General features: G+C 47.3%; 1 protein-coding gene across 4 annotated transcripts; it reads left to right on the plus strand.

The window, feature by feature from the left end:
* The first annotated feature begins 986 nt into the window (after window positions 1-986).
* Window positions 987-9,430, plus strand: LOC123052451 (receptor-like serine/threonine-protein kinase SD1-8). 4 transcript variants are annotated; one of them, XM_044475635.1, is made up of 11 exons: window positions 987-2,359; window positions 4,939-5,061; window positions 5,137-5,345; window positions 5,432-5,642; window positions 5,724-5,961; window positions 6,053-6,203; window positions 6,292-7,785; window positions 7,866-7,952; window positions 8,051-8,163; window positions 8,935-8,982; window positions 9,147-9,430. In XM_044475635.1, the coding sequence occupies exons 1-7, from the start codon at window positions 1,045-1,047 to the stop codon at window positions 6,601-6,603; spliced, it is 2,559 nt and encodes an 852-aa protein (XP_044331570.1). In that variant the 5' UTR covers window positions 987-1,044; the 3' UTR covers window positions 6,604-7,785; window positions 7,866-7,952; window positions 8,051-8,163; window positions 8,935-8,982; window positions 9,147-9,430. The 4 variants fall into 4 exon arrangements, with proteins under 4 accessions (XP_044331570.1, XP_044331569.1, XP_044331568.1 ...); XM_044475634.1 differs by lacking the exon at window positions 7,866-7,952 and having other exon boundaries at window positions 8,051-8,982; XM_044475633.1 differs by lacking the exon at window positions 7,866-7,952 and having other exon boundaries at window positions 8,935-9,430.
* Window positions 9,431-25,658: the final 16,228 nt, after the last annotated feature.

The raw sequence follows: 25,658 nt of genomic DNA on the forward strand, positions 1-25,658 counted from the left end.
CGGGCGGCGCGTTGCCATCGGGGTCGCAGGAGCGCGCGTCCATCTTTTCACCAGAGGTCTATTTGATCAAGATATCTTTTAGGATTTCCCCCTTACTATATTAGGAGTAGAGAAAAAATTATTAACTCTCCGCTCAGGGCCTTTTTGATTCAAAGGATTTTCACACGAATTTTGATGGATTGGAATCCTCAGGAATTTTTTCTATGTTGGTAGTTTGATTGTAGGATTGAATCTTATAGAGATTTTCCCTTAGGATTTTTTTGTACTATATTTCTTAGGATTTTAGAATTCACCCAAACATTTTGAAAATAATTTTTTATTTCTCCTACGAAAGCCATCAAGCAAAATAAAGTCACGTAGGATTCAAAAGGGAACATTATAATCATGTTTCCTATTCTTGTGTGTTTAGAACCGTATGAATGAAAGAGGCTTCAAATTTTTATTGGGTCAAGCGAACTGAGCGTCACTCTAATAGTTAGATTCCTCGTGGTGTAACCAGCCCATCAGAGTTAAAGTCCTAAATTTAGTTGTGCTCGCATTTTTCTGAATTAATTTTATACTTTTCATTGATGTTCGTTTCGGCTACGAGACGTATGTAGTGACTTTGTTAATCCAGCTGAGTATCTCGAATGTACTTATACAGGAATAAGGTGTGTGTGTCGTGCGTTCATAGAAGTGAGTTTATGTGTGCGTGTATGTGAGCAAGTGTGGTTGTATTGTGCTAAAAAAACACTGTCTCGCCAGCAGCCTCGAAGGAGGTCGGGTCGCCACAGCGTGAGAGAAAACAAAGAAGCATGCATGCATCTCCGGATTTCCATGCCCTTGCAGAAAAACCATCTTTGACGAGTGGACGTACATGCGAACACATCCGTGGACTGCGTAGTCACTGTCTCACTGTACAGTGAACTAGTGTTACGGTCAAGCTTGTATTCTCTCTTCTTACACGCATGCAAACGGAACGCAAGAACATTCAAAGGGAGCAGGCGAGCAGCGCGAGCCGAGTAAACTTGCACATGATAGTCAGTCGGGGTGTCGTGGTGACTAATGAGTGCCATCTGGTGCTGGGCAATCACAACAACGGCCATGGCCACCCGTGTGCAAGCACTAGCTCTTCTCCCCCTGTTCCTCCTCTTCTCCCCTGCGCCCGCAGCTGATAGTATCAGCGCAACCTCTCCCGTCGCCGATGGCCAGACGCTCGTTTCTCCCGGTGGGGTCTTCGAGCTTGGGTTCTTCACCCCGCCGGCCTCGACGGCGAGGTTCTTGGGCATCTGGTACAAGGGTATCGCTCCTCTTACTGTTGTCTGGGTGGCCAACCGGGAAGCTCCCATCACCGGCACCACCGCGAGCTTGGCCATCAACGGCACCGGCAGCCTGGTTCTTGCCGACCGGTCAGGGCTCGCGTTCTGGTCGTCGGCGCCGTCAAACGTAACCAGCAGCACCCCGGTGGCCCAGCTCCTGGACAGCGGCAACTTCTTGCTTCAGGACTCCAACGGCACGGGGCCGGTTCTGTGGCAGAGCTTCGACTACCCGTCCGACACTCTGCTCCCGGGCATGAAGCTCGGGTGGCACCTCACCACGGGGCTCGACCGATACCTGACGACTTGGGCGAGCCCCGGCGACCCGTCGCTTGGCGGCTACACGTTCGCGATCGACATCCGCGGCGTGCCGGAGGGGTTCATCAGGTACAACGGCACGGCGCCGGTGTACCGGAACGGGCCATGGAACGGCCTGCGGTTCAGCGGCGAGCCGGAGATGGCGCCGGACAACGGCAACTTCCGGTTCGAGTTCGTGGCCAACGGCACCAACGTTTACTACACGTTCCTGGTAGACGGCGGCGGCGGCGGGGACGTGGTCTCGAGGTTCGTGCTGAACCAGTCGAGCCTGCAGCGCTACGTGTGGCTGCAGCAGCAGCAGGCGTGGAGCCTCTACTGGTCGCTGCCCCGGGACCAGTGCGACCGCTACGCGCAGTGCGGCGCCTACGGCGTCTGCGACGCCAGCGCCTCGCCGATGTGCGGCTGCCCCGCCGGGTTCGCGCCGGCCTCGCCGCGGGAGTGGGCGCTGAGGGACGGCTCGGCCGGGTGCGCGCGCAGGACGCGGCTCAACTGCACCGGGGACGGCTTCCTGCCGCTGCGGGGCGTCAAGCTGCCCGACGCCACCAACGCGACGGCGGACGCCAGCGTCAGCCTCGATCAGTGCCGGCAGCGGTGCCTGGCGAACTGTTCTTGCCTGGCGTACTCTGCGTCGAGCATCAAGGGTGGCGAGAGCGGCTGCATCATGTGGAGCTCGTCGCTGATCGACGTCCGGCAGTTTGAATCCGGCGGGCAGAATCTGTTTGTTCGTCTCGCGGCATCCGATTTACGTATGGATCTCCTCTCCTCTCCTTTTAATCTGTTGATAATAATATCATGCAGTTAATTTTCTTGTGATTCAAAGGATGTTCATCGATCGGATCAGCGCACATTCCATTTGATCTCACAAGTAAAAAAAATGTGCACTCTTCTAGAGGACACACACATTTTGACCATTTAGTCGTGATTGAAACTTTCAAGAGTTAGCTGCTTGGATTCTTTTGAAAAAGGAATCAACTACTTGGATTGTCCAGGGCCCTTTTAGACTTGTTGTAGAAAAGGATCAGTCATAGTGTCTGCTAACCGGACTGGGATCGGGTGACTTGCCCACTGGCAGTCACGCCGTAACATGCGGCCATCAATCCAGCGTCCATTCAACATCCAATGAAGGGGATTGATCCATGAAAAACCAGTCAACACTTGGCAGTTTTTAGGGCGCCCACACTTGTAGTTTTACGTGTACATGCAACAAGCTATACACTAAGTGCTCTCCACAATACAAATACATTTAGAATAATTACTAGTAGTAATTAAGAATAAATTTTAATAGCAACAACTAGACTGAACGTACGCATGCCTATGATTAACAAGTTCTATATATTACTCCCTCCGTTCCTAAATATTTGTCTTTTTAGAGACTTCAATAAGACTACCACATACGGATGTATATAGACATATTTTAGAGTGTAGATTCACTCATTTTGCTTCGTATGTAGTCATTTATTGAAATCTCTAGAAAGACAAATATTTAGGAACATAGAAAGTATATTGTAAGTTTTTTATATTACATTTAAACCAGATGATTTTTAACAAGTTTAATTATTAAAAAAACTAAACTAAAACTAAGCGAGGCACCGGACGGTGACCTTGTTCACATAAACGCCCTAGTTGGTAGCACATTGGTCGTTGTTCGTGCCGTCGCCGTCGCTGTCGGAGGGCGGCGTCGGCACTGCGCGAATGTCTCCGCGGTGGTCCGGGACCGGCCCTCGCCCAGGCTAGCGCGAGGTCAGGTCCGACACCACCCAGTCTCGCGAGGTCAGGTCCGACACCACCCAGTCTGGCACGATGTCTGACGCCGTGCCAAACGTGGTCTGGCACTCATGTTCATGTTGAACGACCGGGAAGGTGGCTCCGCCTTCACCTCCTCGACGCGACCAATTCTGACAACGCAGTAGCTCGGTGGTGACGCCAACTCCTGCTTGACATAGTTGAGAGGCAACAACAGTGACTCCTGCTTGACGCGATGGAGAGGTGGCGACGGCGGCCGGAGTAGGGTTCTCGGTCACATGCCTTAAATAGCAGGGGCAAGCGGACCAACACCGCTTCACTGCAACGCAACACCCAAAGTAGGGTTTTCGGTCAGGTCGGTCTGACTGGTATCCATGTCGTCAAGGGACATCCGCTCTGGAGCGGGAAGATTGGCATGAATACGCGACAGTCGTTGGAGACCCATATTTTTGTACTTCTCATTTGAATTTGCGCGACGAAAGTTGGAGATCCATCTGGTACCTTGCTTATTTTTTGTTTATTTAAAAAAAAATAGTTGAACTTCTTAAAAATCATCTGATTTGAATGTCACATATAGAACTTGTAAAAAATAGCCGCCCTCCTTGCTGTGCAGCACGCGCACGAGCGCCTTCTCCACTACCTCGGCAGTGACGGCGGCGACTCCGAGTCGCGCAGCGCGGCGGTCGACGGGGTGGTAGCGGAGCAAGCGCAGGGAGACTGGTGCAACGTGCAATGTCGGACCGGTTAAAAATCGCCCCTATTTGAATGTAATATAAAGAACTTTGCAATATAATGTATAGAACTTGTTAAAAATAGGGCATTCGTACATTCAGTCTAGCTTTGCTATTAAAATTTATTTAACTTACTACTAGTAATTATTCTAAATGTATTTGCAATGTGAAGATCACTTAGCGCATAGCTTGTTGCATGTACATAAAAGTACAAGTATGGGCGTCTCAATGCTAAAAACTGCCAAGTGCTGGCTTGCTTTCACTTTAGATCAATCCCCTCCATTGAATGTAAAACCAACGCTGGATTGGTGGCCGCATGTTACGGCGTGACTGCCAGTGGGCAAGTCACTTGATCCCAGTCCCTGCTAACCCATGGCTGCTATGTGCCCATCAGCAAGACTGCAATGGTTCTTTATTAGACTGATGAAACTGAAGTGACTAGCGCTCTGGCAAATGAAACACTGGTTGTCAGTTGTTGCTTTCACTGACAAAGTGGCGAGTAATTAGGATGTATCCCCCTGCTCCTGCATTTTTATTGCTTCTCAGGTTAGGCAATATAAGAGAAATACCAAAAATATAAATCAAAAGTTACAGCAATACCTATAAGTTTTGCAATTCATATTTTACATCCGAACAGAGTAACGTACTGCAAGTCCTCAGTTCTCAAAATACTGTTTCCAGTCGGTCATGATCATTGATCAATACCGAGACTGAGAACTTGAGGGGGGTTTCTTGCTTTCAGAGCAACATCGTTCGGTCCTCTAGTCGTTGATGCACAAATTCAATCCAGCAAACTGAAATGCAGAATACCACTTAGTGACTTGCTAACCTTTCCGAGGTGACCTTGACAGCTTCCAATGGAGACAATCCCAGCAGGAGAAACACAGCACTTGCTATTGGCCTCAGCTTATCCGGTCTTCTTCTTTTCGGCCTCGGCGTATTCTTTATGTGGACCAAGTTCTTCAGAAGAAAAGGTGCGCCTAAATCCGAATTAGTCTCTAATATTTCATACACAAGAAAGGGAAATTTTACCATCTGCAAACCTGCAGGGAGGTACCAGAGCACACGACGGCTCACCTCATTCGACTCGAGCAACCCTCTCGCTCCAGTCCAAGATAGGAGCATGGAAGACGAGTCGAGCCAGAGCAAAGGACTACATGATGTCACTCTCTTTGACATGGCCGCGATTGCCTCTTCCACCGACAACTTCGCGGCGTCGGCCAAGCTCGGCGAAGGCGGTTTCGGCGCGGTCTACAAGGTAGACACTGCAACATTTCACGGCATTGATCGATCAATATGAGTTAAGAAAGTGAAAACAAACGGTTGGATCATGGATGGATGCAGGGTGAGCTTGGGGGAGGGCAGAAGGTGGCGGTGAAACGGCTGTCCAAGTACTCGACGCAGGGCCTGGACGAGTTCAAGAACGAGGTGGTGCTCATCGCCAAGCTCCAGCACGTGAACCTCGTCAGGCTCTTGGGTTGCTGCGTCCATGGAGAGGAGAGGATCCTGGTGTACGAGTACATGGAGAACAAGAGCCTGGACACGCTGCTCTTCGGTACGTTGTGCTTGTATAAGTTTGTAGCCATGTTGCTACATATTGCGGTGAGTTTACAGATGGAATAATGTGTTTGAGCAGATAAGGCTCGATCGGCGCAACTGGACTGGCCGAAGCGGTTTGACATCGTACTGGGCGTCGCACGGGGGCTCCTGTACCTGCACCAGGACTCGAGGTTCAAGGTCATCCACCGGGACCTCAAGGCCGGCAACGTCCTCCTCGACGGCGACATGAACCCCAAGATCTCCGACTTCGGCGTAGCCAGGATCTTCGGTGGCGACGACGCCGACTCACACACCCGAAGGGTCGTCGGGACATAGTAAGTGAAGGTCGTCGCATTCGGTGCCGTGCGTTTTTATGTTTTGGATACAACGGCGAGCTGACCGATGCGCTCGTGTGCGTGCATGCAGCGGGTACATGTCCCCCGAGTACGCCATGGACGGCGTCTTCTCGGTCAAGTCCGACGTGTTCAGCTTCGGCGTGCTGGTGCTGGAGGTCGTCAGCGGCAGGAAGAACCGGGGAATGTGCGGCAGCGGCGAGCAGACGAGCCTGCTCAGCCACGTGAGTCATTCAGAACTAATCGGTCCCTCTGTTGAATGACAAGGGGATGGTGGTAACGTGACTACGTGAGTGTGCTGTGCATGGGCAGGCATGGAAGCTGTGGAGGGAGGGCAACGCGCTGGCGCTGCTAGACGAGGTGGTGGCCGGCGGCGGCGGCGACCGGGAGTCGGAGGAGGTGCTGCGGTGCGTGCAGGTCGGGCTGCTGTGCGTGCAGGAACGGGCGGAGGACCGGCCGCACATGGCCACGGTGTTCCTGATGCTGGCCAACCTGAGCGCGGTGATGCCACAGCCGAGGCACCCGGGCTACTGCAGCGACCGGGGATCAACCTCCACCGACGGCGACTGCTCGTTGAGCTGCACCGCTAATGAAATCACCCTCACCGTCGTCGAGGGCCGGTGACACCACGGTGCATTCGGTTAGCTTAAAAACTGGTTCCGTAAGTACGGTTTTGATACTTCGGTAATTAGCAAATATTTGGTTCCACTGTGCTATATACTACTAGCAAATATTTAGGATGATTATACCATATTTTTTTGAGCCGATGTATCTCTACTCCTAATGTCTCAGTTGGTAGTCTCCGTTTCGGGTTTATTTTCGTCCCATCAACACCGGTTTATTTTCGTCCTCCGTTTCGGGTCTTTTTTTCGTCCCACCTCCCACCTTCGCTTGGTTTTGTTTCGTCGTTCTTTTTTCGTCCGGTTCTTTTCCCCCGCAGCAGCGGTCTTTTTTCAATAGAGATACTACACGACATGCAACGCCACCCAGCTCGATCTAGATCTCGGCGGCGGCGGCGGCGGCTCCTCCCTCTATTCGCGCACCGACGGATCCCCCGGAGCCCTCCCCACCTCCTCCCTTCTCAGCGCCCATATCACTACCCCTATGGTGATTCGAGCCGTAGTGGAGGTGACGGAAGTCCGACGGCGTCGGCTTGCCAGAGATGAAGAGGACAACCCAGTGCTGCGGTACTTGGGAGGAGGAATTGGCGACGGAGGTGGCTCCACCTAGATGTCGCCGACCGCCCACCGGAAGGAATCGAAGCGGGACGATGTGGTTCACTGGCCAACGCGGGGCAGGAGGCGGCCATGGCGTTCCCGGCCGTGGCGGTGTTTCTCGATCCGAAGAGGAGACGTCCTCCAATCAGCTCCGCCCTCTCCCCCGCCGGCTTCGCCCTCCACTCACCTTCTTTCCTTAAAGCGGGGAGGCCCCAGATTGAGTCGAGCAAGTCAGCAGGCCGGCGGCCAGATCCGCCACAGCCACATCTTGTTGAGATGGGTCGCACCGGGAGAGGTAGATCGAGGGGGCGGACACCGGTGTTGGGTGTCCGAGGACTGGTGTGGCAGCCGGCGGTTTGATTCCGTGGTGGAGGAGGCCTTGACCATGGTCGGGGCATCCGCTTGATCTCACGCCTCCCCTGGCCACCGCCACCGCTCGATTCCATGCCTCCACCAGCCGCCGCCGTTTGAGCACACGGTCGCGAGAATGGGAGACGATTCTGACGGGCGTATGAGCCATCATCCTCCAGTCAGCATCATGGACGGTACTAGATGCAGCAGCGGGACCTTACCCCTGCTCTCGGCTATGGTCAGTGATGAGCTCCCCCATCCCCCCCTAGCTCTCTCCTTTGCCCTCACAATTTTTTTTATGATCCTGTTTATTCTCAGATCAAAATCAATGGGACATGATGCACCATAAGAATAAGATGTTTGCCTATTTTCAAATGACGAGTTGTTTCAGAGTTGTTAGAATAAGTGGGCCCTCATTCTTTTCTGTTTGAATTAGATTTGCTTGTTCGGAATTTTGCAGGCATGTGCTGTGATTTATTGATCTGGTCTTGTTTTGTTTTCAGAGACGCCTGGTGATGTATCAAATTCTGTCCTGCAAAATAAAGGAGCGCTGAGGATGATGGTTTTCATGTTGCCTTGGATCATGCTGGTTCGGTAGTGGCCTCTAATATGTCAGGTAAGATCTTGGGGTATTATATTCTCTGATTCTCCATTAGATTGTCGGCTCATTGCAGGATTTGTCTTGTTGTGTTGGGTTAGTTGTGATGCGTGTCGCCTATAGGGATACTCTGTGGCCGCGGGCCATGCGTGTGCCTATGCATGCTAGGTAATATTTGTGTTCATCCATGCAAGAGGAAAGTAACTTAATAGTTTGAAATAAAAATGATTCCGAGAATATTCGGTCATGGTGCAGTATTCTTAGGCTAACTTATTATTTCTTGTAGAAGCTAGAAAGATATGTCTAGATAATAAATGTACATAAAATTTGGTACGTATAGTTTCAATCATTTGCATTTCACTTTCAGTTATGTGTAGGTTTCTAGCATGCCTTTATTCGAGGTCTTTGCCAAGTGGTGTGTGGCTGAATTAGATGGCAGTTGTTCCATCGGTTGTTGCTGGTCATATAGAGTTTACCTTTGATTTCCTATATGGTGTACTTGGGTCCAGTTCTCTTCAGAAAATTTGATGTAGTTTTCTACAATAATTAGCCTGATTGGTATTATTTGGTGACCTATGAAGTTGTATAGCTATCTTGTAGAAGGAACCAGTAATCTGCCAAAAGTAGAGCCATGATAACTGCATTCAGTGAAGACTGTATTACAAGAATTTTCGATCAATAATAAAACCATGGTTTTCAGTAGTGCTTGTACAATGAAAAGGGATAGTCCCAAGATTCAAGTTTGTTCACCAGAGTGGCTTTTTGATTAGTTTTTGCTTTTGTTTCAAGTGCCAATCGAGGAACCATGGCAAGTACAAGCTTTATGCTACCATGAGGGTAAATTCTGCATCACTTATTAATCTTTGCTATACATTGAAGATGCAAAAAAAGAAAAGAAATAGATGGTCCCCAATATAGTTGTCCGGGGACAATGAACAAAGGGTATCTCTTCATGAAATGTATGGTACTTCCATCATGGAGGTGCCGTCTTGCCCCTGCAGACCTATCATCTTGCCTGGAGGTGCGGGCTGACAATCATGGGGAAGTAATAAGTGTAGTGGCCATCGACCGGGGGCGGGGAGAAGATGATTGGAACTTTTTGGGATGACAAAATTTGAGAGAGAGGAGATGGTACTGCTCCTGATTGTTGCTGATGATGTCTACGGGAGAGAGATTGGGAACGCGATTTGTCATATGCATATCAATGTATAGCTACCAACGGACTGCTCTGAATTTCTGGTAGTTATCGAAGGATAGAGGATTATTCAGTGATTGAACCACCCAACTGTTTCTTTATATCTGACTTGCTAAGTGTTTAGGTGTTTAGGTGCACACGTCTGATGTGAAACTGAAATTAAGAGCTGAAAATAATATATTTTGTGCACAATAAGAGATGCAAGTATTTGCCAATCTGAATTGATTAACTCGGTTCTCAAAAAAGAATGAATTGATTAACTCAAGAGCAACAATACCATGTCCTTATTAATAACAAATACCAAGATAAGCTGGGTACTGAAGTCATATTGAGTTACTGACACAACCCCATAATGAATGAGATGTGAACCAAGTCTTGATACGTATGACACAACTCTGTAGCAAACTTGCTACTTTGGTTTCTGAAGCTTAGTGCATACGATTTCTGGGCACTGGAGCCATACTGACACAGCCCCATAACGAATCTTCCACCATGCACTTCATTTGAACCATATGTAGTTTATATTCGAGGGTTCATGTGCTGGAGCGATAAATCATTGCAATCTTGACTATTGTATACTGCTTTGGAACCTTGCCGAGCGCAAATCTGCAAAGCCATGTGTGTTATTTTCTGATCCTACAATTATTTTTTAAGACAATACATGATTGACCACGTTTAACCAGTTGGTTCATGTATGTTCATTAAAGAGCAGAGAAGATTTGTTGAGAAGAGAAACAAAACGCTGTACTAGCGACAGGGTAGTGTTGGGGAACGTAGTAATTTCAAAAAAAATTCTACGCACACGCAAGATCATGGTGATGTATAGCAACGAGAGGGGAGAGTGTTGTCCACGTACCCTCGTAGACCGATAGCGGAAGCGTTTAACACAACGCGGTTCATGTAGTCGTACGTCTTCATGATCCGACCGATCATGTACCGAACGCACGGCACCTCCGAGTTCAGCACACGTTCAGCTCGATGACGTCCCTCGAACTCCGATCCAGCCGAGTGTTGAGGGAGAGTTTCGTCAGCACGACGGCTGTAACACCTTGAGGATCATGCTACAGTAACCCTCTGTGATTAAGCTAATCATGTTGCTAAACAGGGCTTGATCACATTTGGAACACGTTTCTTTTCAAACTCCTAATTCAAACTTCAATTAAATTTAAAGTGGAAAATAAAAGTTTTCAAAAATTTAAACAAAAATGTTCGGGCCATGCCAGAAATTGCACTGATAATTATGGTGGAGAAAACACATTTTTTATAAAATACCTAAATACTTTTAAATGAAATAAAACAGAAAAGAAAATAAATAAATAAAAAGAAAATACAACAGAAAACAGAACAGACAAAGAAAAAAAAAAGAGGAGACCCTCACCCCCCTGGACCCCTGGCCCGACTGGGCCGACCCCCGGCCCAGCCCACCTCTCCCACTCGCCCCCTTCCCTGTTCCCCCGACCGGGGTCGGAACAGGGGCAGTCCCCGCCGCACCCCCTCGCCGGCGACGGGGAGGATAAGGACGCCAGCTCCCCCCGCCTCCTCGGGCCTCTCTCCCACTCGCCCCCCGCTCACCTCTCGGCCCCTGCGCCTCTCTCTTTCCCTCCCCAGATCCGCGCCGCTCTCTCCTTCCCCACGCCCGACGCGGTCGCCGCCGTTCCCGTCGTTCACACGGCCACCGTGCCCACCTCGCCGCCCCACGTTGTCTCCAAGGACCGCCGTCGCCCGCTGCTTCGTCTGGTGCAGCCCGTTGGAGACCGGAGCCCCTACAACGAGCACACCGAGCTCGTCTTCAACTTTGGACGCCGGCGACCCCCCTTCTTCCCCGGCGCCGACCTGCTGCTCCTAAGCCTCTCACCGGCCTCCGTGTGCCACGCGGTGAGCCTCTCCCCCTCCTCCCCTGTCTTTTCTCTCTCGCGCGCCCCCTAGCTGCTTCCCCACGCGCGCCCGAACGCCACGCCGCGGAGCTCGCCGCCGGCGAGGCTCCGGTGACCTGTTGGTCACGGGCTCAAGCCCGTTGCACTCCCCACCTCGCGTAGATGCCCCCAGCCCCTCCGCTTGCTCGATAGCCCGCCGTAGCCTCGTTTCCGTCGGGCACCCGTGCGCGCCGCCGCCTCCGCCGCTCGCCGGCGCCGATTCCGGCCAAGTCCGGCGAAGCCCCGGCCACCCTTGGATGCGGCGCTGCGAGCCCTTTCGAATGGGCCTAGCCCCGCTCCTCCCCGAGCCCCGTAGCGCGATTCCGGCCAACTCCGGCGAGGGGCCGCCGCTGTTTTGGTCGCCGGAGTTGCTCCGGCGCCGGCCGCCGACGTGGCCGGCCTGGGGCCACCCCAGGGCCACTGCCAGTGGGCCCCGTGGGTCCTGGTTGACTGGGTTGACCCAGTCAACTGTTGACTGGGCAGGCCCAGCCACTGACATGCGGGCCCCGCCGCAAAATTAAAAAAAAGAGAAAAAGAAAAATGTTTTATAAATAAAAATAATTAGATTAACTAATCACTCACTGACATATGGGGCCCACCCCTCTAATTAGACTGTTAGTTTAGTTTAAATTAATATTTAACTAATAGAGGCTGACATGTGGGTCCCACTGGACCCACCTGTCTGGTTTGACTGGTCAGCCGACCTGTTGACCTGCTGACGTCAGCATTGCCTCATGCTGATGTCATAATTCATTTTTTCTTAATTTAAATAATTCCAGAAATTCAAATAAACTTTGTAAATTCATATCTTTTAAACCGTAACTCGGATGAAAATGTTTTCTATATGAAAGTTGCTCAGAACAACGAGACGAATCCGAATACTCAGTCCGTTCGTCCACCACAACCCCCTAACCTATCGAACTAGCAACTTTCCCCCTCCGGTCCGTCTGTCCGAAAACGCGGAACATCGGGAATACCTCCCGGATGTTCCCCCCTTTCGCCGGTACCACCTACTGTCGCGTTAGGGCGCACCTAGCACCGCTCATTGTCATGTCACGCATCGTCATGCTTATGTTTGCATTGTATTTACTGTTTCACCCCCCTCTTCTCTTCGGTAGACTACGAGACCGACACTGCTGCTGACCAGTTCGACTACGGAGTTGACGACCCCTCCTACTTGCCAGAGCAACCAGGCAAGCCCCCCCTTGATCACCAGATATCGCCTATGCTTCTCTATACTGCTTGCATTAGAGTAGTGTAGCATGTTACTGCTTTTCGATATCCTATCCTGATACCTGCAATCCTACATGCTTAGTATAGGATGCTAGTTTTCCATCAGTGGCCCTACATTCTTGTTCGTCTGCTGTGCTATACTATCGGGCCGTGATCACCTGGGCTGTGATCACGGGTATATACTTATATACTATATACATGACACATGAGATGACTAAAGTCGGGTCGGCTCGTAGGAGTACCCGCGAGTGGATCTTTGTGGCGGAGCGACAGGGCAGGTTGAGACTGCCTAGGTGAGAGGTGGGCCTGGCCCTGGTCGGCGTTCGCGGTTACTTAACACGCTTAACGAGATCTTGGTATTTGATCTGAGTCTGGCCATTTGGTCTATACGCACTAACCATCTACGTGGGAGTAGTTATGGGTATCCCGACGTCGTGGTATCAGCCGAAGCTCTTTTGACGTCAGCAACTGAGTGGCGCGCGCCGGATTGGACTGGAACGCCACTAGGCTAGGTCTGCTTCCGGCCGCGTACGCAACGTGCAGGTGTGCATAGGGCGATGGGCCCAGACCCCTGCGCGCATAGGGTTAGACCGACGTGCTGACCTCTCTGTTGAGCCTAGGTGGGGCTTCGACGTGTTGATCTTACGAGGCCGGGCATGACCCAGAAAAGTGTGTCCGGCCAAATGGGATCGAGCGTGTTGGGTTATGTGGTGCACCCCTGCAGGGAAGTTTATCTATTCGAATAGCCGTGTCCCTCGGTAAAAGGACGACCCGGAGTTGTACCTTGACCTTATGACAACTAGAACTGGATACTGAATAAAATACACCCTTCCAAGTGCCAGATACAACCCGGTGATCGCTCTCTAACAGGGCGACGAGGAGGGGATCGCCGGGTAGGATTATGCTATGCGATGCTACTTGGAGGACTTCAATCTACTCTCTTCTACATGCTGCAAGATGGAGATGGCCAGAAGCGTAGTCTTCGACAGGACTAGCTATCCCCCTTTTATTCTGACATTCTGCAGTTCAGTCCACTGATATGCCCCTTTACACATATACCCATGCATATGTAGTGTAGCTCCTTGCTTGCGAGTACTTTGGATGAGTACTCACGATTGCTTCTCTCCCTCTTTTCCCCCTTTCCCTTCTATCTGGTTGTCACAACCAGATGCTGGAGTCCAGGAGCCAGACGCCACCGTCGACGACGACACCTACGGCACTGGAGGTGCCTACTACTACGTGCAGCCCGCTGACGACGATCAGGAGTAGTTAGGAGGATCCCAGGCAGGAGGCCTGCGCCTCGTTCGATCTGTATCCCAGTTTGTGCTAGCCTTCTTAAGGCAAACTTGTTTAACTTATGTCTGTACTCAGATATTGATGCTTCCGCTGACTCGTCTATGATCGAGCACTTGTATTCGAGCCCTCGAGGCCCCTGGCTTGTATTATGATGCTTGTATGACTTATTTATGTTTTAGAGTTGTGTTGTGATATCTTCCCGTGAGTCCCTGATCTTGGTCGTACACATTTGCGTGCATGATTAGTGTATGGTCAAATCGGGGGCGTCACAACGGCGTGGTGACAATGTTGATGTTCTACCGACGCAGGGCTTCGCCTAAGCACCGCTACGATATTATCGAGGTGTAATATGGTGGAGGGGGGCACCGCACACGGCTAAGAGATCAATGATCAATTGTCTGTCTAGAGGTGCCCCCCTGCCCCCGTATATAAAGGTGCAAGGGGGGGGTTCGGCCGGCCTAAGGGCGCGCCAGGAGGAGTCCTACTCCTACCGGGAGTAGGACTCCCCCCCCCTTTCCATGTTGGACTAGGAGAGGAAGGGGGAAAAGGTGGAGGGGAGGAAGGAAGGGGGGGGCGCCGCCCCCCTCTCCTTGTCCTATTCGGACTGGGGGGGAGGGGGGCGCGGCCCTGCCCTGGCCTCCTCTCCTCTCTTCCACCTAGGCCCACTAAGGCCCATTAAGTTACCGGGGGGGTTCCGGTAACCTCCCGGTACTCCGGAAAAATCCCGATTTCACCTGGAACACTTCCGATGTCCAAACATAGGCTTCCAATATATCAATCTTTATGTCTCGACCATTTCGAGACTCCTCGTCATGTCCGTGATCACATCCGGGACTCCGAACAACCTTCGGTACATCAAAACATATAAACTCATAATATAACTGTCATCGTAACGTTAAGCGTGCGGACCCTACGGGTTCGAGAACTGTGTAGACATGACCGAGACACCTCTCCGGTCAATAACCAATAGCGGAACCTGGATGCTCATATTGGTTCCCACATATTCTACGAAGATCTTTATCGGTCAGACCACATAACAACATACGTTGTTCCCTTTGTCATCGGTATGTTACTTGCCCGAGATTCGATCGTCGGTATCTCGATACCTAGTTCAATCTCGTTACCGGCAAGTCTCTTTACTCGTTGCGTAATACATCATCCCGCAACTAACTCATTAGTCACAATGCTTGCAAGGCTTATATGTGATGTGTATTACTGAGTGGGCCCAGAGATACCTCTCCGACAATCGGAGTGACAAATTCTAATCTCGAAATACGCCAACCCAACAAGTACCTTTGGAGACACCTGTAGAGCACCTTTATAATCACCCAGTTACGTTGTGACGTTTGGTAGCACACAAAGCGTTCCTTCGGTAAACGGGTGTTGCATAATCTCATAGTCATATGAACATGTATAAGTCATGAAGAAAGCAATAGCAACATACTAAACGATCAAGTGCTAAGCTAACGGAATGGGTCAAGTCAATCACATCATTCTCCTAATGATGTGATCCCGTTAATCAAATGACAACTCATGGCTATGGCTAGCAAACATAACCATCTTTGATCAACGAGCTAGTCAAGTAGAGGCATACTAGTGACACTCTGTTTGTCTATGTATTCACACATGTATTATGTTTTCCGGTTAATACAATTCTAGCATGAATAATAAACATTTATCATGATATAAGGAAATAAATAATAACTTTATTATTGCCTCTAGGGCATATTTCCTTCAGTCTCCCACTTGCACTAGAGTCAATAATCTAGATTACACAGTAATGATTCTTACACCCATGGAGTCTTGGTGCTGATCATGTTTTGCTCGTGGAAGAGGCTTAGTCAACGGGTCTGCAACATTCAGATCTGTATGTATCTTGCAAATTTCTATGTCTCCCACCTGGACTAAATCCCGGATAGAATTGAAGTGTCTTTTGATGTGCTTGGTTCTCTTGTGAAATCTGGATTCCTTTGCTAAGGCAATTGCACCAGTATTGTCACAAAAGATTTTCATTGGACCCGATGCACTAGGTATGACACCTAGATCGGATATGAACTCCTTCATCCAGACTCCTTCATTCGCTGCTTCTGAAGCAGCTATGTACTCTGCTTCACACGTAGATCCCGCCACGACACTTTGCTTAGAACTGCACCAACTAACAGCTCCACCGTTCAATGTAAACACGTATCCGGTTTGCGATTTAGAATCGTCCGGATCAGTGTCAAAGCTTGCATCAACGTAACCATTTACGATGAGCTCTTTGTCACCTCCATAAACGAGAAATATATCCTTAGTCCTTTTCAGGTATTTCAGGATGTTCTTGACCGCTGTCCAGTGATCCACTCCTAGTAAGAGACATCATAGATCGCACCATATCTAGTAAAGTACGATTACGACGTTCGGACACACCATTACGTTGTGGTGTTCCGGGTGGCATGAGTTGCGAAACTATTCCGCATTGTTTCAAATGTAGGCCAAACTCGTAACTCAAATATTCTCCTCCACGATCTGATCGCAGAAACTTTATTTTCTTGTTACGATGATTTTCAACTTCGCTCTGAAATTCTTTGAACTTTTCAAATGTTTCAGACTTATGTTTCATTAAGTAGATATACCCATATCTGCTCAAATCATCTGTGAAGGTGAGAAAATAACGATATCCGCCACGAGCCTCAATATTCATCGGACCACATACATCTGTATGTATGATTTCCAACAAATTAGTTGCTCTCTCCATAGTTCCGGAGAACGGTGTTTTAGTCATCTTGCCCATGAGACACGGTTCGCAAGTACCAAGTGATTCATAATCAAGTGATTCCAAAAGTCCATCATTATGGAGTTTCTTCATGCGCTTTACACCGATATGACCTAAACAGCAGTGCCACAAATAAGTTGCACTATCATTATCAACTCTGCATCTTTTGGCTTCGACATTATGAATATGTGTGTCACTACTACCGAGATTCATTAAAAATAGACCACTCTTCAAGGGTGCATGACCATAAAAGATATTACTCATATAAATAGAACAACCATTATTCTCTGATTTAAATGAATAACCGTCTCGCATCAAACAAGATCCAGATATAATGTTCATGCTCAACGCTGGCACCAAATAACAATTATTTAGGTCTAATACTAATCCCGAAGGTAGATGTAGAGGTAGCGTGCCGACGGCGATCACATCGACTTTGGAACCATTTCCCACGCGCATCGTCACCTCGTCCTTAACCAATCTTCGCTTAATCCATAGCCCCTGTTTCGAGTTGCAAATATTAGCAACAGAACCAGTATCAAATACCCAGGTGCTACTACGAGGATTAGTAAGGTACACATCAATAACATGTATATCACATATACCTTTGTTCACCTTGCCATCCTTCTTATCCGCCAAATACTTGGGGCAGTTCCGCTTCCAGTGACCAGTCTGCTTGCAGTAGAAGCACTCAGTCTCAGGCTTAGGTCCAGACTTGGGTTTCTTCTCCTGAACAACAACTTGCTTGCTGTTCTTCTTGAAGTTCCCCTTCTTCTTCCCTTTGCCCTTTTTCTTGAAACTAGTGGTCTTATTGACCATCAACACTTGATGCTCCTTTTTGATTTCTACCTCCGCTGCCTTTAGCATTGCGAAGAGCTCGGGAATTGTCTTATTCATCCCTTGCATGTTATAGTTCATCACGAAGCTCTTGTAGCTTGGTGGCAGTGATTGAAGAATTCTGTCAATGACGCTATCATCCGGAAGATTAACTCCCAGTTGAATCAAGTGATTATTATACCCTGACATTTTGAGTATATGCTCACTGACAGAACTATTCTCTTCCATCTTGCAGCTGTAGAACTTATTGGAGACTTCATATCTCTCAATACGGGCATTTGCTTGAAATATTAACTTCAACTCCTGGAACATCTCATATGCTCCATGACGTTCAAAACGTCGTTGAAGACCCGGTTCTAAGCCGTAAAGCATGGCACACTGAACTATCGAGTAGTCATCAGCTTTGCTCTGCCAGACGTTCATAACTTCTGGTGTTGCTCTTGCAGCAGGCCTGGCACCCAGCGGTGCTTCCAGGACGTAATTCTTCTGTGCAGCAATGACGATAATCCTCAAGTTATGGACCCAGTCCGTGTAATTGCTACCATCATCTTTCAACTTTGCTTTCTCAAGGAACGCATTAAAATTCAACGGAACAACAGTACGGGCCATCTATCTACAATTAACATAGACAAGCAAGATACTATCAGGTACTAAGTTCATGATAAATTTAAGTTCTATTAATCATATTACTTAAGAACTCCCACTTAGATAGACATCTCTCTAATCATCTAAGTGATTACGTGATCCAAATCAACTAAACCATAACCGATCATCACGTGAAATGGAGTAGTTTTCAATGGTGAACATCACTATGTTGATCATATCTACTATATGATTCACGCTCGACCTTTCGGTCTCAGTGTTCCGAGGCCATATCTGCATATGCTAGGCTCGTCAAGTTTAACCTGAGTATTCCGCGTGTGCAACTGTTTTGCACCCGTTGTATTTGAACGTAGAGCCTATCACACCCGATCATCACGTGGTGTCTCAGCACGAAGAACTTTCGCAACGGTGCATACTCAGGGAGAACACTTTTATCTTGAAATTTTAGTGAGAGATCATCTTATAATGCTACCGTCAATCAAAGCAAGATAAGATGCATAAAAGATAAACATCACATGCAATCAATATAAGTGATATGATATGGCCATCATCATCTTGTGCTTGTGATCTCCATCTCCGAAGCACCGTCATGATCACCATCGTCACCGGCGCGACACCTTGATCTCCATCGTAGCATCGTTGTCGTCTCGCCAACTATTGCTTTTACGACTATCGCTACCGCTTAGTGATAAAGTAAAACAATTACATGGCGATTGCATTGCATACAATAAAGCGACAACCATATGGCTCCTGCCAATTGTCGATAACTCGGTTACAAAACATGATCATCTCATACAATAAAATATAGCATCACGTCTTGACCATATCACATCACAACATGCCCTGCAAAAACAAGTTAGACGTCCTCTACTTTATTGTTGCAAGTTTTACGTGGCTGCTACGGGCTTAGCAAGAACCGTTCTTACCTACGCATCAAAACCACAACGATAGTTTGTCAAGTTGGTGCTGTTTTAACATTTGCAAGGACCGGGCGTAGCCACACTCGGTTCAACTAAAGTGAGAGAGACAGACACCCGCCAGTCACCTTTAAGCAACGAGTGCTCGCAACGGTGAAACCAGTCTCGCGTAAGCGTACGCGTAATGTCGGTCCAGGCCGCTTCATCTCACAATACCGCCGAACCAAAGTATGACATGCTGGTGAGCAGTATGACTTATATCGCCCACAACTCACTTGTGTTCTACTCGTGCATAACATCAACGCATAAAACCAGGCTCGGATGCCACTGTTGGGGAACGTAGTAATTTCAAAAAAATTCCTACGCACACGCAAGATCATGGTGATGCATAGCAACGAGAGGGGAGAGTGTTGTCCACGTACCCTCGTAGACCGATAGCGGAAGCGTTTAACACAACGCGGTTGATGTAGTCGTACGTCTTCACGATCCGACCGATCAAGTACCGAACGCACGACACCTCCGAGTTCAGCACACGTTCAGCTCGATGACGTCCCTCGAACTCCGATCCAGCCGAGTGTTGAGGGAGAGTTTCGTCAGCACGACGGCGTGGTGACAATGTTGATATTCTACCGACGCATTATCGAGGTGTAATATGGTGGAGGGGGGCACCGCACACGGCTAAGAGATCAATAATCAATTGTCTGTCTAGAGGTGCCCCCCTGCCCCCGTATATAAAGGTGCAAGGGGGGGTTCGGCCGGCCTAAGGGAGAGGCGCGCCAGGAGGAGTCCTACTCCTACCGGGAGTAGGACTCCCCCCCCCTTTCCATGTTGGACTAGGAGAGGAAGGGGGAAAAGGTGGAGGGGAGGAAGGAAGGGGGGCGCCGCCCCCCTCTCCTTGTCCTATTCGGACTGGGGGGGAGGGGCGCGCGGCCCTGCCCTGGCCTCCTCTCCTCTCTTCCACCTAGGCCCACTAAGGCCCATTAAGTTACCGGGGGGTTCCGGTAACCTCCCGGTACTCCGGAAAAATCCCGATTTCACCCGGAACACTTCCGATGTCCAAACATAGGCTTCCAATATATCAATCTTTATGTCTCGACCATTTCGAGACTCCTCGTCATGTCCGTGATCACATCCGGGACTCCGAACAACCTTCGGTACATCAAAACATATAAACTCATAATATAACTGTCATCGTAACGTTAAGCGTGCGGACCCTATGGGTTCGAGAACTATGTAGACATGACCGAGACACCTCTCCGGTCAATAACCAATAGCGGAACCTGGATGCTCATATTGGTTCCCACATATTCTACAAAGATCTTTATCGGTCAGACCGCATAACAACATACGTTGTTCCCTTTGTCATCGGTATGTTACTTGCCCGAGATTCGATCGTCGGTATCTCGATACCTAGTTCAATCTCGTTACCGGCAAGTCTCTTTACTCGTTCCGTAATACATCATCCCACAACTAACTCATTAGTCACAATGCTTGCAAGGCTTATATGTGATGTGTATTACTGAGTGGGCCCAGAGATACCTCTCCGACAATCGGAGTGACAAATCCTTATCTCGAAATACGCCAACCCAACAAGTACCTTTGGAGACACCTGTAGAGCACCTTTATAATCACCCAGTTATGTTGTGACGTTTGGTAGCACACAAAGCGTTCCTCCGGTAAACGGGTGTTGCATAATCTCATAGTCATAGGAACATGTATAAGTCATGAAGAAAGCAATAGCAACATACTAAACGATCGAGTGCTAAGCTAACGGAATGGGTCAAGTCAATCACATCATTCTTCTAATGATGTGATCTCGTTAATCAAATGACAACTCATGGCTATGGCTAGCAAACATAACCATCTTTGATCAACGAGCTAGTCAAGTAGAGGCATACTAGTGACACTCTGTTTGTCTATGTATTCACACATGTATTATGTTTTCCGGTTAATACAATTCTAGCATGAATAATAAACATTTATCATGATATAAGGAAATAAATAATAACTTTATTATTGCCTCTAGGGCATATTTCTTCAGGTAGAGCACGACGGGTAGGAGGAGGTGAGAAACAGAGTAGAGAGTACTGCACCTACAACAGAGCACGGGAGGATTGGGAACAGGGTAGAGAACGACGGGGAGGAGGCGAGAAATAGAGTAGAGAGTACTACACCTACAATAGAGTGCAGGAGGATTGGGAGAAGGAAACGAGGAGGAAGAGGCAACGAGAAGAAGAGAGGGGGCAGGAAGAGTGGTGAGGGATCGCTAGAGTGCGACCATGGCCTCGCCCTCTCCGATTGGGAATTTCAGCCTACTTTGGCATGCTCACACTTGCGTACTGGAGCTCGCGCTGGAGTAGAAGTAAGGCCGATATTGTGGACGCGGATGGACTGCGGTGCCTCCCGCCTCAGCAGCTCTAAGGTTACACATTCTCTGCACACACCGCCTGACAGAGTGCACATATCAGTGGAGGGCCCATGCCGATCTTTTGGTCCTTGAGGTTCTTCTTCATGAACTTTTTTCGAAATCCAAAATTTGGTGCTAGATCATACCACAATGCTTCATATGATGTGGTGCAAATGTTAATTGGGAACTCAGTCGTCTTTTATCTAATATATTTGCATATGACTGTTGCATTTCAATTCTTTTGCAGATAGTCCATGTCATTGGACATCGTCGGGCTGGCGGAGAGCATGTCCGCGGTCGATCTGGAGGTCGTGTTCGGCTCCATCGGCCGCGTCACCGGCTCCGAGTTCGTGCGCACTAGCGGCCGCAGCTTCGTCTACATTGCCACTGCCCCTCCCACAAGGTCATGACGAAGTTGTTCTCCACCGTAATCATCAACAATCTCATTGTAACTATGTTTCTACACCTCGGCAACAATTAATAGTAGCAGATTGGGGTTTTGTTGATTTTCCACATTAGCCATGTGTATTCTGTGGTTTGAATGGAGAAGTTTGTGTTTGAGGCGAGTAGAGTTTTACCAACTTAATAACAGAGGGTGGTGCTTGCAGTTGCTGTGGGTGCTGATTGTTCCCCAGTCTCAGTTTCTTGGAATGGCGGTTCAAGAAGGGACATCATCGTGTGGCTTGCGTGACCATAGGGCTCTTGACCAAGCCGAGCGAATTAATTTTCACAGCTCACTGGTACTGCAATTTTATGGTGCGAGTGTCTCTTGACCATAGGGCATCTGAACCATTGTGTTGATTGCCATGTTGTCAGTTGTCACTTTACAGTCCTAGAAGTTTTGCTTGAAAATCTCAGAATATCAGAATTCCAGCATTTCAAAAGCTAAACAACACGATGTTCCTAAAAAGATGTTGTTTTGCTTGCAGAATATAATTAGTTTTGAATTATTTTGTAGTGAAAAGGTCTGTACACAAGGTTTGTTGTGTATTTTGTAGTTACCTCCATTGATTGTATCGTATTGAGTGCTGTATGTAGTGAGTTGGGCGTGTGTGTCCTGTGGAGGCGCTGTGCACCTTCAGGGTCAAGATGGCCATCTACTGTCGAGCTTCGCCGCCTCACGCAGCAGGACTGACTCTGATGACCTGTTCAGAGCAGGTTCGATCCAATCTACCTTTTATTTCCATGGCCTTCCTACCTCCACCCCTATTATTGCTATTTTACTCAGTGCGTGTTTTGAGAAGATCAGGCTGCATGTTGTTCTATACTTCTTTACCTTTGAAAAGTTCTTACCTTGGTTTTTATACATCATTTAGCATGGGTAAACTAATAAACTTTAATCATGGAGAAGGACAGGAGCTTGCACAGAGTTTTTAGTAGATGACGACATAAATTGTGGCATTGGTCGCAATCTAGAAGTTTTTCAGGTGAGTGACATGGTTTAATTTGGAGAAGCACGAGCTAGGATGCAGTCACATATTTTTTAATGGTTCCTGCCTATTCCTTGTGGTATTATCAATATTTTCTAATTGAATTGAATTTCTATGTGATAACCTTCTAGATCCAAATCCTACTTCAGAAAGTGTATATGAGCAAAGGTCTGCACCTAAACGTTATCAGAAGTGAGGTCTTAGACAAGGTAATATTTTTCTATCTGATGAACTAGACAAGGTAATGTTCGAACTTGGAAGTGATCAAATCACATACTTTGGTATGAAAGAGTGTAAACTAACTATTACATGTACATCTTAGCTCTAGATTTTCAGTTTGTGCTTGTCTAATGTAGAAAATGTTGTCCACGAAACATGGCCTGAAGGTCAGAAAATATCATTCATCCTTGTGTTGCAGTAAAATATATCTCTTCATTACAAAAAAATAGTCCATTTAGATTTCGGAGCAGTATATGCCGAGTATCTATACTCACCAGAGTCGATTTTTCTTTAAGATAATTTTAAGAGGTACTGCTTAAGTTCCGCATGCAATGTGTTGTAGCATAATTTATCTTATTCTGTTAATTACAAAACTATCTCTGAATAACTTATAGATATATCAAAATCTCACAAATTCGGATAGACCATCTAGCGTACTTCTCAATTTTGGTATTGGCGGTGACATTGTTATTCGAGATTATTTTGATGTTAACTTTTTTTGCCCTTTAAATTTAAAATACTTGAAACATGATCTGGGTGCTTCTTCTTGATCTAGTCAGTGAGTGAGGAGGTAAGAAACAGGGACATAGAGGCACATTGGGCTTAGAATTTAGGGAAATAGAAACCATCTAAAGTCTCTCTACCCTAAAATAAATCTGAACCTTATAATGAAGCTTGGTTTAGTATTTTTTTTTTCTCTACGAAAGATCAAGTAATCTGATATCGAGCTCGTTCTTTTAGAGTAATTGAATTTTGAGTTTCTAATGATTGTTCATGCCTAATTGGCAATATATATTGACAACAAATTATTTTTGTTGTCAGACGAAGGGCATGACCGATGGCACCAGCGGGAGGCGAGTGCCGGTGGAGATAAGTGAGAAAAGGAGTAGCGCGAGGCGGTAGACAGCCTTGAAGAGGATGAGAGGGCCTGCTACTGGGGTTTGCTCCTAGGTATTTTTGGATCAGTGCCGGCGGTCCAGGTATCTTCTTCCGTCTCTGGATCCTAAACTGTATATCTCTAATCTGCAATGACATGCAGTAGTGACGGCTACAAGTGTGTGGCTGCTCCAGTGCCGCCGCATACTCCAGTACAGCCCAAACGTGGATGCAGGTGGATGTGGGCACCATGGCCGCCACCAAGGATGTGGGGGTCGCGCCACAACCGGCGTGGACGCGGTGGGCGCGCCGAAACTGTCAAGGACACGGGAGCCACACTGCAGCCTTAGTGTTTTCCCTAATTTCTTTAGGTATGTGAGGTCGATTTAATATTCACATATATGCTGAAATTTTGACATTGATGAACCAGCAATCGAGTTATATGAAATTTCTTGCGAGAGCTATACCCTTCTTTTTAGTACTGAGAAATTCCCATGAGTACCAATGGTGAAATTTTCAGGTCTAAATACTGGATGAGATTCTCATTTCTGGCATTCTTCATGAACCTATCAAGGAGACCATTTCAATACTAATTGCCGCCAAGGTGTTCTCAACACCGGCTAGCAAGAAGAGAGTATGTTTTTTTAATGCTCACTGTTGTAAGCTTGATTCACAAGGAGCTTCTCAATGTTGTACATGTAGTTTGTGAGTAACAGAAATAAAACCTATTACTTCATTCTTGTCTTGTACCTCCGATTCATATCCCACTAATCAGTAGAGTTCAGTTATGTGCTTCAATATTAGGAAGTCATTATCTTCTACTCCCTCCGTTCCTAAATATTTGTCTTTTTAGAGATTTTAACAAGTGACTACACACGGAGCAAAATGAGTGGATCTACACTCTAAAATATGTCTATACACATCTGTATGTGGTAGTCCATTTGAAATCTCTAAAAAGAAATATATTTAGGAACGGAGGGAGTAAAACAAATTTTGTTACCTACTCAAACATATTTTGTTCCTGTGTTTCCGATAAATTTTCTATATAAAAATGTGTACAATAGAACCTGCAGAACCTGCATTGGACCATGATCATTTGCTCTATCCATTTCTTCTAAAGAGTCCAGATTCCTACGCATTCATAAATATGATTTAGTGTGCTATTACATTTCTTGGAATCAGATGCTATATTTTCCGTGGGAATTCGTTGACACAGTTCCTTACAAAAGTTGTATCTTTGAAACGGACAAATAGCTCTATGTAATTCTATCATACATTCTGATTTTGAGGCAAGTATACCAGTTATCTTTTTCCTTCTAGCAAGGTACCATATACATGTTATGAAATTCTCCTTTGCCTTCCAAGTGAACCAAATAGGCATATTTTTAACAAATGGAGGGAATTCGTTTGTCAATAAAAGTAAATTTGTCACAGGGGATGTTGTCTTATTTCTTCAAGTATAAGCAATGTTGTCTTATTTCTTCAAGTATAAGCAAATGAACAGTGTTGAAGTTAACAACTTTCTATCCTTATTCCTCTTATTAATTGTGTGTTATCCCGATTTATACATGTAACAATGATGAAAGATGATGTAAGGAGAGCCATTCTGTTTCCTTGAACAAAACAACTCTCTATCCTTATTTCTCCTAAAAGCTTTCAGACGATACTCACACCATATGATTCCTTAAAACATAGAAGTATTTTTCACATCTATTACAATCCAAGGTTTTTTTAACTAATATTATTCTTTATATTTGTAAGTAGTATAAAGTTGCCCCAAAATTGGTAATATGATTTTGGATGATATATTATGATGGTGACAAGGAGGTTAT

Source organism: Triticum aestivum, chromosome 2D (genome assembly GCF_018294505.1).
Source record: "Triticum aestivum cultivar Chinese Spring chromosome 2D, IWGSC CS RefSeq v2.1, whole genome shotgun sequence".
In the NCBI taxonomy this organism is placed as follows: domain Eukaryota; kingdom Viridiplantae; phylum Streptophyta; class Magnoliopsida; order Poales; family Poaceae; genus Triticum; species Triticum aestivum.

Excerpts from the sequence above, each read along its gene's own strand:
- LOC123052451 (XM_044475635.1), top strand. The coding sequence starts at position 1,045 with ATGAGTGCCATCTGGTGCTGGGCAATCACAACAACGGCCATGGCCACC. Across the intron at positions 5,962-6,052 it reads CGAAGGGTCGTCGGGACATA|CGGGTACATGTCCCCCGAGT; the intron begins GTAAGTGAAGGT and ends GCGTGCATGCAG. Across the intron at positions 6,204-6,291 it reads AGACGAGCCTGCTCAGCCAC|GCATGGAAGCTGTGGAGGGA; the intron begins GTGAGTCATTCA and ends GTGCATGGGCAG.